The sequence below is a fragment of the Rutilus rutilus genome (genome assembly GCF_951802725.1).
Source record: "Rutilus rutilus genome assembly, chromosome: 19".
NCBI classification, from domain to species: Eukaryota; Metazoa; Chordata; class Actinopteri; order Cypriniformes; family Leuciscidae; genus Rutilus; species Rutilus rutilus.
Genome location: NC_140232.1, coordinates 23,499,076 through 23,516,090, shown reverse-complemented (window position 1 = coordinate 23,516,090; position 17,015 = coordinate 23,499,076). Strand labels below are relative to the sequence as shown.

Genomic DNA, 17,015 nt, shown 5'->3' with positions numbered 1-17,015 from the left:
TTCAGTGGAAATAAAATGTATTACTTCTGAAGCCATGTCACAGAGTCACCTGATCAGTACGCTCCGCCCACTCGTTCACTCTCCCCAGAATTCTGATTCACTGATGATTACATCATCATCAGCACACTATAAAGAGGCCTTTCTCCTTCACTTCCTTGTCTGAAATCTACTCAGAGAATTGTGAGAGATTGATTTGGAAGAAGTATCTCTGAAAAGTATTTTAGAAGTAGGGTTAAGCGAGAGGGGAAAATGTAGTTTTTTCATATTTTTAATAGACACTGGACTGTATAGCAGGATTTAGTGAACTAAAGTGCTAGTTCAAAGGGGTACTGGGGGGTACTATACCCTCCAATGAAGACCCCCAAAAGGACAGAAATATCAGTCTTGGGGGGGTCAGATAATTTTTCTGATATTGTGAAAAAATATAATTACAGTTACAATACAAGTCAACTTCTATTTTCACTGTAGGAACATTTTAATGTAAAGCGAGTTCAGACACCCCTATTGTGGACCGTACCATTTTTAACCACCGGCTAGAAGCAACGGAGATAGAGAACGACTTCAACTTCTCAAGCAAGTGTCAACGTTGAATGACAAAACGCTAGTTTCATAAAATATCATTCTTTTCAACATTCCTTATTTGTATATTCAAAAATATTTTGAATCTACTAGTAATTAGAATGGTATTTTAGTGCACTTAACTTCTAACTTTTGGGAGTTGATCAAAACAGTTCTCTTTTGGATATATAATAACAATGAGATATTCTGTAGCCTAGTTTGTCGCATGTTTAGACCTTGTATGTGTTGCACATGTTGACAGTGAAATACGCGTCAAATACGCGTGAAATAGCCTACGTGTTAAAATTCACGTGTTTTTGGCCCTCTTGGCTTTCCATATTCGGCGGACCATGCCACCTGTCGAAACACTTGTGAAACACTCCGAAGCTTCATTTAGCCGTAGTCACGTGACATGGGTGTTTTGAATCACGCTTCGGATCAGTGTTTCAAAACATCTGCGCTTCGGGATCTCGAAAAGCTTCGGAAGGTCATTTTCCCATCAGCCATCCCTAGTCTCGTCCTGACATACTCTTAAAGGCTCTACCAGAGCCCGTCTACGGAGAGCCTGCCCACTCCCTATTAAGCCCTATTGTACTGAATTTTGGCTGTAGTACCACCAGAGTTCCACTGGGGGCGATCGCCATGAGTGCAAAATGAATGGGAGTCAATGGGGCTAGACAGCTAAATTTGTCTCTTTCACCCGATTGCCGTTGAGAAATATCAGATCTGATTGTAGATTTTGCAAGTTCAACATGGGTTTTAGGTCGAAAGTTGAATGAACGAGTACTCATGTCCTTTTGATTTCTTACAGGTTGAGTTGTTGTTGCCCATAACACGCTAGCATTCTGCTAATGACGTCAGCATTCTGACGTCATTGACATTTTGAAAGACTTTTTAAAGCAAATAAGTGACTCTAAAAAATCTAACACCCAGCAATGTGTAATTTCTTTGCATCTCCTTTCGAATACAACATTCAAATTACTTGACAAAAAATTATATCCTGAGAAAAGTGGATTTTGAGGGGTATACCAGAGCCCGTCTACGGAGAGCCTTGGCACTTCCTATTAGCCCCATTGTATCGATCTTGGTTGCAGTTCCATTAGAATTCCACTGGAGGTGATCGCGGGCGAGTGCAGAATGAATGGAAGTCTATGGGGCTAGACGGCTAAATGTGTCTCTTTCACCCGATTGCCGTTGAGAAATCTCAGATTTTATTGTACGTTTTGCAATTTCAACATGTGTTATAGGTCGAAAGTTGAATGAACGAGTACTTATGTCCTTTCGATTTCTTACAGGTTGAGTTGTTGTTGCCCATAACACACTAGCATTCTGCTAATGACGTCAGCATTCTGACATCATTGACATTTTAAAAGACTTTTTAAACCAAATAAGAGACTCTAAAAAATCTAACACCCAGCAATGTGTAATTTCTTTGCATCTCCTTTCGAATACAACATTCAAATTACTAGACAAAAAATTATATCCTGAGAAAAGTGGATTTTGAGGGTTTTTCGCCATAGACCTCCATTCATTCTGCACTCGCCTGCGAGCGCCCCCGCATGGACAGAGACGTGTTACTGCAGCCAGTCCAGAAACCGGAAGTAACCAGAGAGTGCCAATTCTCTTCCTATTAGACATTCTCTGGGTATACCGCCATTGACCTCCATTCATTCTGCACTCGTCCTGTGAGCGCCCTCATATGGAATCAGAGTGGAACTGCAACCAGTTCAGAAGCCGGAAGTGTAGTGAGAGTGAAACTTCTCGCCATATTAGACATTCTCTGGCTCTACCCTGAAACCTACCCGTGACTGCTTAAAGGTAGGGTAGGTAATCCTTTTTCTAAAAAAAAAACATTCCAAATTTGTTTAAACTGTCTTTATATACCAATACATAATTAAAATGTAAGTACTCTGAAAAAGAAAATATAAAAATCGAGTGACTGTAGACCTTTTAATCTGCAATAAACACAGCTCATTATTTCCATTCACTCCCACCCCCTCCCTTCTGAGCTCCTTCCAAAGCCACGCCCCCAAAACACATGAACGCGCGACGCCAAACGCTCAGGCTCAGCTGGAAGACGCATTTATTTACCTGAGATGAGTGGAGAGGAAGGAGCGCAGTGCATGCAGTGACATCATGTCAGAATCACATGTAATAAAATACCTAACTTTATCACTATGAATATAAACAAATAAGATTTCTTTTAGTACTCACTATCAAGCTAGCATATCGATAATGGTAAAGTTTCATTCGGTAACGAGCTATATTTATAAGGCAAAACTAAAAACATGCAGGTTGCATTGATACACGTTTTTCCATTACCATCAGTTACACTGTGATGAAGGTGAATTTCGTGTAAGATTCATAACATATACGGTGTTTTGCATGTAAGAGTTTCCATGATGAAAACATTGTTGACTCTAATGAAGACTAACTACACTCCGAGTCCGGAGACAAGTACCGCATCGTCGGTTCGAGGACAGGTCCGGGGTTGAGGGCGAAGCAGAGGAGGTCGTTCAAGAGTGCGGGCAGGGTCCGAGGAAGTAGTTTTTGCCTTGTTTGCCTTCGCTGACTGCATATGCAGGTGCTTTGAGCTGAATATTTCCGGGAACGGTGACATGTGATGAGTGCACGCAGGGCAGCGCGCGCAGTGGGGCTCGGGCACGAGACATGAAGGCATCTGATTGGTTCTTTACATTCGCACCGAATGGCAGTGATTGGTCAGAGTTTTTACTGTCCTGCAGCTGCTACAGAGGTCTGATTTTTTTAATTCCTTTTTCTAAACACATAGGCCCGGTTTCACAGACAGGGCTTAGACTAAGCCAGGATTAGACCATAGATCAATTAGTACATTTAAGTAATTTTTATAAACATGCTTTGAAAAAAACATTACCGATGTGCATCTTAAAACTAAAAAGGCACTGATATATATTTTAAGATCAGTCAGTGCAAGTTTATTTCAGTGGAAACAGCTCAGACTTACATTTTAGTCTAGGACTAGTCTTAAGCCCTGTCTGTGAAACCAGGGGCCAATGTATTGACTACTATCAGGATGGAAGGACCATTTCACCCAGTATAAAAAAAAGTGTTTCTGAATAGGATTACCTACCCTACCTTTAAATCCGCTTTTATGAATAAATTACTCTCTCTTCCCTGCTCTGGTCTTCACCAACACGCGCTTGCACCACCTGCTGGTGAGGACGACTAACAGCAGATGGATATCATGCAGCAATCTATTGCTATTCCTGCAGTTCCCCGATGTGAAACATTGAATTTTCTGTCTAATTTGAACAACTGAATTTGTGGAAGTAAATTCGTAATGCGAAATAAAATGGACCAAAAATTCCCTGTCAAATATTAGGTTGTATTTTTTTAAACAGAAGGAATATTTTGTAAGTGAAATTTGAAAGGTGAATATAGATGGTTGAATTTTTAATAATGAAAATGTGTGTGAAACGTTTTGAATTGAAATATTCACAGCTTAGATATACAACCGTGTTGCATTTCAGCCCATAAAAATGCAAGCCCTAAAAATAATGCATTAAAATGCAAACACAGTTAATGCAATGCATATTTCAAGTAGTGCAGTAGTTCAAACACATTTGTCATTCATTTTTTCCCAACATATAGGACAGAGTTCACTTAAACTGCTCAAAAGACAGGCTTCATTTCCATAACAAATGCCGCTGTTACGGATCAACTGGGCCCGGTTTTTCAAAAGGTTTAATCCGGATAAAATTGATCCGGATTTAGTAATCCTTTTTTTTGCGATCCGTGATCACGTAATCCAGCTCACTTTTGAGCCAGTTTTTCAAAGCAACATCGGATTGGATCAATCTGATCCGGATAGGAACTTTTCAGGATCACCAAATCCTGTTTACTAGAGCCTTAAATGGAACCAACAGTGTAGCCTACTGGCTTAGCAAAGAACAGCAGTTGGCAAAATACCGGTGGCCACAAATAACCGTTGTTTATTTTAAATTTAAGAAACAGAAACACTGTAATAAACAGAAACATTTTACTTTCCTTATTTTGTTATAATGTTAAATTGTAGATTTTGTTGTTTTACCATATCTCATTAGATGTGACATGCTTCATAAAATATGAAGAAATGTATATATCATCAGTAAACATTGATTTTGTGATCATTCACTTAAAAAAACAAAAACTCTCTGGTTTTATTTGGTTCGAAAAATCACAACTGAATCCACCCTTCTGATGGGATCAGGATAATCCTGTTTTTTTAGATCAAATAGATCCTAATCCGAGTTCAAAGTTCTGAAAAACCCAAAGGGCAGGTTTGATCCAGATCAAATTTAAGATCGGATTACATGATCTGATCTTAGTTCAGAATCCCTCTTTTGCTTTTGAAAAACCCATTTCCAAGATTTGATCCAATCCGTGATCCAAAATCCCACTGGATTACTTTTGAAAAACTGGGCCCTGGGGATCATGTTAACTGGGGACGCGCGCGTGCACGCAGATAGTTTTACCTGGATTTCCAGCAGATGTTGAACGGTGACAGATTCGTCACAGCGAATCTTTCACTGAGCAGATTTAAAAGCTTTCAACGTTATTGGTAAATGTTTGTATCATATTAGGACACTGTTGTTTACTCTGTCGCTGCTCCGCTGAATGTTTCAGACGCATTTAAGGGAAGTTTTAATGTGTTTTAATTTCACGACACAGACCACGCCCACATTATTTTGTTACATTCGTTTCAATGAAATTGAATATCTGATGACAACTGTAAGTAGATTAAATAAATTATGCTATTGACATTGTATCTTTGCAGTGCATGTGTATTCGCAGATTATTGTTATGATGCCAATTTGTGGCTTAATTTAAATTGAGCAGCAGTACTGCTAAAAGGGATGTCAAGCATTTATTTATTATTTATTTTAATGTTACTGAGGAATGAGTTAAAACATAAAGCATACAGTAGGCTAGACTCCATAAATGTTCCTAAAGAGTGTTGAAAATTGAGAAGCCATAGTTTATGGATCCAGTGAATTACCCACAGCATTTTTTCAGGGGAATGTTCAACAAACATATTCATTAGCTAACAGGTATGAAAGAAACAATAAAAAAAGGAAGAAAAAAAAGAGGAAAAAATAATAGGCAAATGTGCATGCATGCAGGACAGCTGTATTTGCCAACAGTGGAAGATCTGACCACACAGTCCCACCTTCCACATTCTGAACATTCAATCTAAAGAAGGGAGAACAAACTATAGACTAGTTACATGTTAATGAAGAACAGTTACTTGTTTTGCAATGTATATGTATACATTTTTCTTACCCATTGGCCAGTTTGGCCTTCATACCTATGCTGCTCTCCATCTAATGTAATCATGTTATATTAGTAAATAAATGTCACAGTTGTATTATCTTTTTAAGAACAATTTAACACACCATCACCCTTCATTGTGAAATTTTCACATCTCCTCTTTATATAATCACGCTCCTTTTTTGAGCAGCGATCGGATATTGGTTATCCTGCAAAGTTTTTGATTTGTCTAACTTTAATTGCATCCATTTGCTGTGGCAGTATATGGCCTAACAACAATGACACTTCATTTATAGACCTTTTAATCTGTTCCTAATGGTTAGCAGACAACAATAATGAAAGCACATAATGTGATGGATAAAATATAGAATAAAGTAAAATAAAGAGAATATGTTAATGAGATTCATGGTACCAGTCAAATGAAGAGAACTGGCATAATTTAAATTTATATTACATAAAAAGATTGTGTCATATTTCTTTTGTTAAAGAGGTCAGCAAAAAAGTAAACAATAAAGCATTTCCTATTGTTTTAGAGAGGGTCATGCTATGCATGTGAGGTGACAAATGATTAAGAGGTTAGTGACAGTGGGCCTATGAGAATATTAGCCATAGAGAATATCAGTATATATTTGTAATAATTCATTATATCATATATTTTGCTCATTTCAGTAATACAATTTGTGGTTGCCTTTCAGTGTTTTTCACAGGACTTTAATCACTAAAGACAAAGTGTTTTCTACATGTCCAATACAAGACATTAGATACACAACATTCAAGTTCATGCTCCTACTGAGCATAATGTACATTTACACATTTGGCAGACACTTCTATCCAAAGCGACTTACGTTGCGTTTCAAAGTACACCTTTACATTTATCAGGTCTTAGTTTCCCTGGGAATCGAACTCATGAACTTGGTGTTGTAAGTACTAACGCTCTACTGTTTGAGCTACAGGAAAGCTTGACACTATATACAGAAGAAGAGTCAAAATTCGTTTTTATTTTTTTATTTTTTATTTTATAAATCTGTTGAAAATGTTACAAGTTCATGAGATAATTAACTTCATGACCCTACGTGTATAAGCATAGCTGCTTTATGTCCAGGGAAAAGGATACAGAGGCGTCAGAGCTGGTTGTACAGAAAAGAGATCTTAATATAATCAGCAGAGTAAAATAAGCTGATAAGTGTTTTTATATAAAAAAATAGTAGATCCATTATAAAATTAGGCTCTATGCAGATCAATAAATGCAACTTGAAAAAAATGTCAATGACTTTGCAATTTATGTTTCTTTTAGGTAGCCTAGCTATAATTTAATCTACATCTGTTGTTATTTGTGATTAGAACTCATGACAACACACTACAGAAAATATGATACACTGATGTTGATAAGAAGATTCTTACACGTCTTCTGAAGTGCACTGACAAGTCTGTTCATCCAATGAAACCGAAATGCCCCATGTTAACATAGGCGTGGTTTCTGAGCTTGACACTTAAGTATGTTAAACTTATTTGAAATTGCGCCAAATACGCAGGAATACACACTTCAAAAACAAATCGCTTTATTATGCATACCAGTGTGTATACAAGTTACAACTGGTGAAACATACGTTTTTAATCATGGATCCGTGAAAAATGGCTGCGACGAATCTATAGCCGTCTAACATCTGCTGGAAATCCAGGTAAAACTATCTGCGTGCACGCGCGTTTCCCCAGTTAACATGATCCCCAGTTGATCCGTAACACCGCCACACAATTAGTACAAATTCTAAAAACTGCCCAGGGGCTAGTTGCATAAACATAGCCATTATGTTAAGACTACGTCCAAGTTAGCAAAGTCTTACTTTTCAGTATCATTTAAAAAAAAAAAGTATGTTTTTACTGACTTAAAAACTGTTATTAACCGGAAAAAAAATGTATGACAAACTTATGCCACTGGCCTCGAGATTGGTTATTATTGGAGGCCTATAGTTAGTTGTTACCGCTAGAGGAGGATATGCTCTTTTAGAGATCATTGTATTTTGTCCACTGCAAAGGAAAGCTCGTTTTGAGGAAAACTAGGCTGTAGCTGCTTGTCAACGTTACTACGATTGAAACAATGTATTATTTGTGTAGTAACAACGTTTAGCTCACGAGTTATTAATCCGGGAATCTGTGAATTGATTGCCAACTTTACTCAACTAAACTTTTGGGTGTGAGTGTGACTGACTGAAGCTGAAGACATAAGAGGATTGAGGAATGCAAAAGTGAAAGAACGCTTCAGGAAACAGCCAACCAATGTCTGTGAGTCTGACCAGTGTTTTGTGAAAGAAACAGACGTGGAGTTAGGCTACTCTACAGTCTATCAGCTGGTAAGTTGTTCTTAGTGTTTATTAAAAAGGAAACTCTGCAGCTGGTCTGCAACTTTAAACTCTAACGTTACCCTGCTAAAAATCGTGGCACAAAACAAAAGGCTATTGTTGTCGGTATTTTAAAGGAACACGCCGACTTTTTGGGACTTAAGCTTATTCACTAGGGCTGAAACGATTTGTCGACAATAAAAAATTGTCGACAAATATCTTTGTTGTCGAGTAGTCGTTTGATCTCATGTGACCTAATGTAAGGGCCTGCAATATCGCGATTTGACCGCTACGCCGCTGTAGCGCTAGAGTGTAATGCAGCCGTTACAAATGCTATTGCGGTAGAAGAAAACACAGCGCGAATTATGACAACGAGTGCAAACGAATCCGAACTAGCAAGGTGTGTGAAAGTTTCACAAAACTTCAAACCAAGAATGCTGTCGTGTGCAATACATGAAGGGCAGAACTTGCTTTTCACGGGAGCACAACATGCATGTTAAAGCACTTAAAGAGGAAACAAGAGGAGCCGGTGAGAGGTGAATGTTCTCCAGCTGGAGCTAAATATATTGCAGTAAATCTCTTTCTTAGAGAATGCAATACTACTAATAATAGCAATAATATTAACAATAATAATATAATTACAGTAATGTGATGATTTATTTTTGCATATAATAAAGCTTGATCGAGCTTAGGAGTCAGGGCTGTTTTTATTATTGTAACACTATTAGGTATTACGGTCTTATAACACTTCCCTGTGTTTTGTTCCATATTCATGAAGACTTACAAAAGGAGATGTTATGAAGAATATCATGTCAGTTACTTTTTCATACTGCAAACAACCCCTACATCACCACATGTTGTTTGGGAGGGTTTCAAGAAAAATCCTCCTCGCTCCTCCAATAATAAACTCCAGCATATTCAGTTGTCAGACACGACTGGAACTTCAAAAGGCACCGGATTCTGTGGTCAGATGAAACAAAAAATAAGGGCTTTTTGGCAGCAAACCCAGCAGATGTGTTTGGTGCAAACAGGGATGAAGAGTACCCCATGCCTACGGTTAAATATACTGCTGGATCTTATATGTTGTGGGCCTATTTATTTGCTGGAGGTCCTGGACATCTTGTTCAGATACATGGTATTATGGATTCTAGCAAATACAAACAGATAAAAAATCTAAACCTGACACCCTCTGCTAGAAATCTTATAATGGGCCGTGGTTGGATCTTCCATCAGGACAACGGTCCAAAACAAACATCAAAATCAACACAAAAATGTGTAACTGAGCACAAAATGAAGCTTCTGCCATGACCGTCCCAGTTCCCTGACCTGATGAGTGGAGTGAACTGAAGAGAAGAAGCACCAACATGAACTTGTGAATCTGAAGGATCTGGAGAGATTCTGCATGGAGGAATGGTCTCTGATCTCTTGTCAGTTATTCTCCAAACTCATCAGGCATTATAGAAGAAAACTCAGATCTGTTATCTTGGCAAAAGGAGGTTGCAAAAAGTATTTAATAACAGGGTGCCAACAATTATGGCCAGCGTGTTTTGGAGAAAAACATTTATTTTATAATGTGATTTACCCCCACTTTCAATTCTTTTACTTCAATGAAAGGTTAGAATTTTGTGAATTTTTTGAATGAAAGATCAAAAGGATAAACAATGCAGATTTATTTTTTACAGCCATTTTTTATCATATTTATCAGGGGTGCCATCAATTTTGACCACCACTGTACCTTTTTCATCTCCGTACGTGCTGTAACTCTGTCTGACGCACCCACCGCTAGCCTAGCTTAGCACAAAGACTGGAGGTAAATGGCTCCAGCTAGCATACTGCTCCCAATAAGTGACAAAATAACGCCAACATTTTCCAATTTACATGTTGTGATTTGTATAGTCACAGCGTGTACGAATAACAAGGTTACATGAGACACAGCCATCTTCTAACCGTATACATACTGGGAACTATATTCTCAGAAGACGAAGCACTGCTACTTCTGCGGAGTGATTTACTCCAATTCTGAGCGAACTCTCTGCTCCTCACCACAGGGCTTCTCAGGTGCTGCGAGCAAATCACTCCGCCCAAGTAGCAGTTTTTTTTTTTTTTTTTTTTTTTTATTATTAAACATTTACTTACAAAATACAAAAGTTAAAAATCATAAACCAGAGAAGAAAGCCAGAGGTTCAGGGACTGATAAATATTACATCAAATTTGAATTCAGAAAAAGAAAGAAAAAAACAAAACAAGAAAATAAACCAAATTAAATTACAAAATGAGGAAGTATCAATTAAAAATTAAATAAATAAATAAATACTCTCCCCACAAAACATAATAATAATAGAACAATAATAATAAAATTTATAAAATATTTATACAAAAACGCCAAAAAATGAGCATACATTCAAAGTTTTAGTTGCCTTTTTGTTACAAGAGGTAAGTTCTTAAGTGTACAGACACCCGCAGAGCGTTGAGAAGCATGAGAACAAAAAATGGCATTTCCCCATTGGGATTTCCAAAAAGGCAAATCCTTAGAGATGCTGTGAGTTTCTTGAAGAAAACAAAAAACAAAAACAATTTGTCGGTGGTGGTAGTTATGTTTGAGGCCTATAATAAAATTTTACCTAGTAGTGTGTGTGTATGTGTGCGCGTCTAGCAGAGAGAGCGCGCATCAGAGAGTCAGAGAGAGCTCAAAGTGATATTGATGTTGGTCGGGTTCGGGCTGAAAAATTACAGACGTTTTCGGGCTGGGGCCGGATTAGGGCTTGAACACCACGGGCCAGGTCTCGGTTAGGGCTTGATGTTTTGCCCCGTGCAGGGCTCTAGGCAGTATGCTAGCTGGAGCCGTTTACCTCCAGTCTTTGTGCTAAGCTAGGCTAGTGGTAGTGGTGGGTGCATCAGACAGAGTTACAGCACGCACGGAGATGGAAAATGGTATGTATGGACTTATCTAACTCTGGGGGATACGGCGAATAAGCTAAAGTCCCAAAAAGTCGGCGTGTTCCTTTAAAGTCAGTCGACAACTGACCAATTAATATAAATGTCTTCCTTTATAGTCGCTTTGCACCTATACGTGTTGTTTCTAAATTTCCTTCAAATTTTGACTAAAGTGAAAGTAGTTTTGACTTATTTCCAGCTCCTCACACTTGTTTTCAGAGGTTAATCTGTAAATGCTTTTTTTTATGTGCAGTTTTATAAAAAAAAATTATTGATTTGGTGGTTTACTTTAGAATTTCAATATCCATGATATTAAAATATGAATTATTATGTTTATTTATTCCATATCAGTATTATGTAAAAAACAACAACATGTTTTTCCCTTTGTATTTAGGAGCAAAACAAATAGTCATCTATTTTATTTCCCAAAATATTTAAAAATGTCAATTTTGCATCAATCATTTCCATCACAAAATGCTATTAAATAATAGGCTATTTGATATATTTAGTGGAGATAACATGAAAATGTTTTTGATGTTTAGGGAAAATGTTATAAATGGCGGAATTTGATGCAGCTTCACAGTAGACAATTAAGTAAATGAATAAGTGAGTGTGTGAAACGTGTTTTCAGAGATTTATATCTATTCTCAAGACAAAAGTGCCTTTATTTGAAGAAACGCCCAAATGTAGGCCTATAGGCAAGAAAGGTCAGCTGATTCTTTTCTGTTTTTTTTTTTTTTTTCCAGTTTGTTTGGCAAAGAATGGATATGCTGCAAGATGTTTGTGGAAATACAACCTGCACAAGATCTGATTTTTGAACTACTGTCTTCTTGTCTCCCAGTTTTCAACAAAATCCCCCCTTGCTCACTCATCAGACCATGCAACTAATGGCACAGCTAATGTGAAGGCTGAGGAAATGTTTCAATTGCTCAATTGCTCATATCAGCTGTCTAGACTCCACTGAGATTTATGTGACATGTTCACTTTAAGGATTACTCTTCTCATTACTATTATTGTTCCACTTAACTATGATCTTTGCTTTTGTCGATGTGCTCATGCTGAATATTTGATAGATGGGCAATGCTGCCCGATGTGTGCTCCTGGTAAGACTGCTCATAATAAGTTATACCATATAGTTTACATATTTTATTTTTATTTTTATGCTTTTTATTTTTCAAGTCATCTTCATTTATATAGCGCTTTTAACAATGTAGATTGTTTCAAAGCATATTTTCAATCTATCTTCTTTATCAAAGTTTGTTAAATATAACTTCAGTAGTGATGATAATCTGCTTTATTCTGCATTAATGATTTTTTTCCTGCATAAAAGCAAAAAAAAGAGAAAGTTAGTATACTATGACAATGCATTTTGCATCACATTGCCAAAGTTGACAAATTGTATGTGCTGCTTTTCAGGAAACTGTGTTGTTTGGCACTGCACAGATGACACCAGTACAACGTGTGTTCCATGCCCTGAATTCACTTACATTGATGAACCCAGCGGCTTCACAAAATGCTTTACCTGTACCGTGTGTGATGCAAGTGAGTGTTTCCTCCTTTATATTCGTTCATCTGAAAATGAAAAAGTTGTTATAAATTGTATTAATTTGAATCTGTTTGATCTTTTAATGCAGGTGATTTAGCATCTGAAGAGATGCTAGCTAGTTGCTCAGGTGTAACTGTTCCTAACAGTAACTTATGTAATATGGTTTCTGCTGACTTGTTTCTATCTTAGACAGAGGAATAAGAGTGATTAAAGCATGTACTCGGTCGTCAGATACTGTTTGTGGGCCACTGGAAAGATTCTACTGCATTGAACGAAATAAAGACAGTTGTAGATCCACTGTGCAACACTCTGAATGCAGACCTGGACAATATATCAAACAAGCAGGTAAATGATAAAAGTATATAAATATACATGTACAGTGCATGAAATGCTGTTTATTGTTATCTGTGGTGCATTAGTTGCAGTTAAGGAAACAGAGCATTTAAAAAACAAAACAATAGTAACCTTTTATGTTGTCAACTATGTGTCCATTGTCTTTTTAGGTACTGGCTCCACAGATACTGTGTGTGCTGACTGTACAGGTGACACATATTCAAACGGATCTTTCTCATCCTGTTTACCACACACAAAGTAAGTACTCCCTTAAACTGCTTGTATGTGCTGTTATCCATTTTTGACAAATCTGATCCTGGATATCATTCACAGATGTGATGCCATGGGACTTACTGAAACAAATCCAGGAACTCAATCATCTGACAGTCAATGTGGAAATCCCCGGACTGCTTCAACAGCCATAGCTATTAGTGTTATAGTTCCTTTAATAATAATTATATTAGTAAGTGTTTTTACAATTGTACATATTCGAAAGAAGAAATGTTCTAAACATTCAGGTAAGCTTTATTCATTTTTTTCTGAATATTTATGTAGTATGAGATCTATATTGTTTTATTATTCAAGAAACGGCTGAAGACGCATCTTTTTCAGCAACACCTGATCTATAAATACTAACACTTTATCTTCTATATCTATTATCTTTATATACTTTTTTTTTTAAGTACACGTACTGCGTTAGATTAAACTGGGAAGGGTCATAGCACTTGCATATTGTTGTCCTATTGTTAGTTTAACTGCTTCTATTGTTCTCATTTTTAAGTCGATTTGGATAAAAGCATCTGCTAAATGAATAAATGTATTTATGACTTTTCTATGCAAAATCAACCAAATTAAATACATAATATAGGCCTACAGTATAACTGATACTGTAACTTTTATTATAATTTTGACAATCATTAATTTACACTATACTGTATATTTGCTACAATAAAAAAAGATGGTGATGCAGTGAGAAATATAATATTGATTAAAAAACTAATAATTTGTCTTCATTCAGTTCGTACAGGAATACAGGTATACTGAAAGTTTATTTTTTTTTTAACATTAAATAGAAAAAATACAGCAAATATCTTTTCTATGTTTTAAATAACAAAATGTATGTTTATTTGTTTTTTGTTAAAAGGAGACAGGAAATGGTTTAAATGAAAAAGCCAGCACAAAAGGTAAGAGTAGTAAATCACAGAAATACAACACAGTTTAACAGCTCATGTACTGTACATATAGGAGAAACTTCAGTGACATAATATTCTTTTATGACCGTGAGAAAGCAATGCACAACATTTTTTTGTGCTTGTACAAGCTGAAACGTAATGCTTTCCTTCACTGTGTTTTCAGTTGTTGGTGGCAGGATAAATGCTGAGACTGCATTCAGATTGGAAGAACAAGTCCTAACAAATTGTGAATGACTACAGTTTCCAGACTTGTCTTCACATTCTCTAAAGAATTTGTCATGCCTGACGTCCAGCAGATACAGCCACAAACTGTCCTTAAAACAAACTGAGGCACCCATTTGACCAGCAACGGCTCTGCTTATAAAGTGCTGTACCAATAAGCCTCAGAAAAGAAAGTAGCAATATGAGTGTTTCAACAGTATGAACATGAGGAACATTACAAAACTGTGATAAAACACTTTTTTTTTACAGAAATACTACCTTCAGTGACTTTTGCACAATTATTATTTTTTTGATTACTTTAATGTATTAATTTTTCATTATATGAAATCGTCATTTTAAAACACTAATGAGTGCTCACTTACAACTCGTGCATATCTGTGTGTTTTTGTTAACTTCTCAGTAGCTACTTAAGTTATTGCATTTAATACAATGTCAGTATTCTATATCAGTTCATTCTGATTGTATTTACAATTGATATTAGTGGTTTGAATTATTTCTTATAGAATTTGGCATTCTATAGCATATCCTATCCATAACCAACTCCTCCTTGTCTGATTTTAGTGAACAAACTGTCAATGTGGACCAGAGCGCCTTTGCACATACTTCTGAACAAATTTAGACTATTCCCCTACTTGTATAAATAGTTACATCTTTCTCCTTTGCTAATGTGACTGTATTGTAACATCCGGGAGACTTTTTACCCTTTATCTTTTCATATGTATACAGTAATTTTGGAAAATATTGATTTAACCACCATTGTAGGAATTATACACTTTATACAGGTGAAGTGGATAAGGATGGTGAGAAATATACGGTTCTTACCGTAGAGATTATAACATGTTTCACTTTTAAAGCTAACACTTTATTTGTAAATTGTAAATCATTAAAGTGATACTCATCCATGTTTTTTAAACTGGTATACAAACCAAGAAAAGAGACATTACTTGTAAAATTCTGCCTACAATGAAAAATAACATCTCTAGCACGCTGATCAGAAAGCTATTACAAACATTAACAAAACTGAAAAATATAATCACACCCTTTAAACTAAATAAGCAATGTTTAAAGAGCTGAAGCATGTTTAAAGAGTGAAAGTGTATCAAGCTCATGTGTCTCTCTAAGCAAAACAGACTGATCAGCAGCTGACTGTTGCATAACTGTAATAAAATCTTAACAATGGATTACTTTGTATCTTTCAGGTTTAGTTTTAGTTCTGTTAGTTTCACTCCCTCAAGGACCATACAAAGGACTTTTTAGACCTGGTGTGTCTCACCCTCGGACCTCTGACTCTGCATATTTTTCCACACTAGTCTCAGCGAGCAGTCCAAGGCATGCTTGCCCATGAACAGTCCTCTGAGAAATTCTGCCACCTATGTGGGAAGTAGTGGATCTTAATTCATGTCTGCACTGCAGAAGAAGACGTCTCTAGCCCCACTCCGGACCCAGACCCCAGCCAACTGTCCAACATGCCCATCACAGACATCTTGCCAAAGCCCACCACAGGCACAGAGCCTGAGCCCACCGTGTCAGAGTCGACACCTGGGCACAACATCGCCCCAGAGCCCGAGCTCAATGGAAAGTCTTAACATGTGCTTGAGCCGCAACACCATCATTCCAGAGGGTCTCCTCGTGGAGTACTATAGGGGATGGACTTGAGCCCCGCCCATACTCCCACCGCTAAGGATAAGCTGTGCCTGGCCTTTGTAATGTATTGAGGAAATAGAAGAGGCAATTCCCCAAAGCCTCTCATCTCTGCTGGTCCCGCCCAGATCCAGTCTCCTAATGGCTTTGCTGGTCCTGCCTAGCTCCAAGGGTACTTCGCAATATCCTTCCTCGTCTCCTCGCTCCTCTGTCCTCCATCCTATGACCCGGAAACCGATCGAGCTCAGCCATCTTGAAGGACATCTCAATTCTCTAATTGCACCTCTAATTGTTTATCGACTAAACGTGACGCACGTATAAATTCACCTCCCCCTTTACGTCGGTCACAATAATTTTAATTTATACTTTACCTTTGCAGTTTATATAAACCACACATCTCACATATTTCAACAGGGTATCTTGCTTTATTCATATTTATTATGAATTTCTTAAATAAACAAACTTCAACAACATAAGGGCAGATCCTTTGAGTGCTGCTGATGACGCGGTGAAGTGCTCCAGTGATAAAGTATTCCAATGTATAAAGAAGCTTTCATTCGATTCCTCCGTCCTCCTTTTCTTTCCTTGCAGCCTTCCCTCGTATCCTACAGGGGGAGGAGCTGAGACGCGAGGAAAGGAAACGAGGATGCACAAATAAGAAATGAGAAGCACCCCAAGTCTCCTTTGAATCCACTGGTCCCGCCCAGCTCACACATTATTCACATTAATCAATAGCTACATTGTTACATTTTTGTACGTTGTGTAACAAAAAATCTGAAATTAAAAAAACTTTTTTAATTTTTAACATTGAAATAAGACAGTGAAATGTTGAAAACACCAGAAAAGTTCCCCGTGTGTTGTGGACTTAAAGAGACTGTTCTAGCGCTAAAAACTAAATTATGTCCCAAAAACAAAACAAAAAAGACACAGTGCCATGTGGGGTGGAAAGGGGGAGGCTTCTGT

The 17,015-nt window shown here is 37.2% G+C and overlaps 1 protein-coding gene across 1 annotated transcript; it reads left to right on the top strand.

The window, feature by feature from the left end:
• Window positions 1–7,355: 7,355 nt before the first annotated feature.
• LOC311279152 (tumor necrosis factor receptor superfamily member 14-like) lies at window positions 7,356–15,313 on the top strand. The gene is made up of 9 exons (XM_084390451.1): window positions 7,356–8,195; window positions 11,864–12,220; window positions 12,534–12,659; window positions 12,853–13,008; window positions 13,167–13,254; window positions 13,330–13,514; window positions 14,015–14,031; window positions 14,141–14,180; window positions 14,353–15,313. Exons 2-9 carry the CDS (start codon window positions 12,094–12,096, stop codon window positions 14,421–14,423), a joined length of 810 nt encoding a protein of 269 aa, XP_084246577.1. The 5' UTR covers window positions 7,356–8,195; window positions 11,864–12,093; the 3' UTR covers window positions 14,424–15,313.
• Window positions 15,314–17,015: the final 1,702 nt, after the last annotated feature.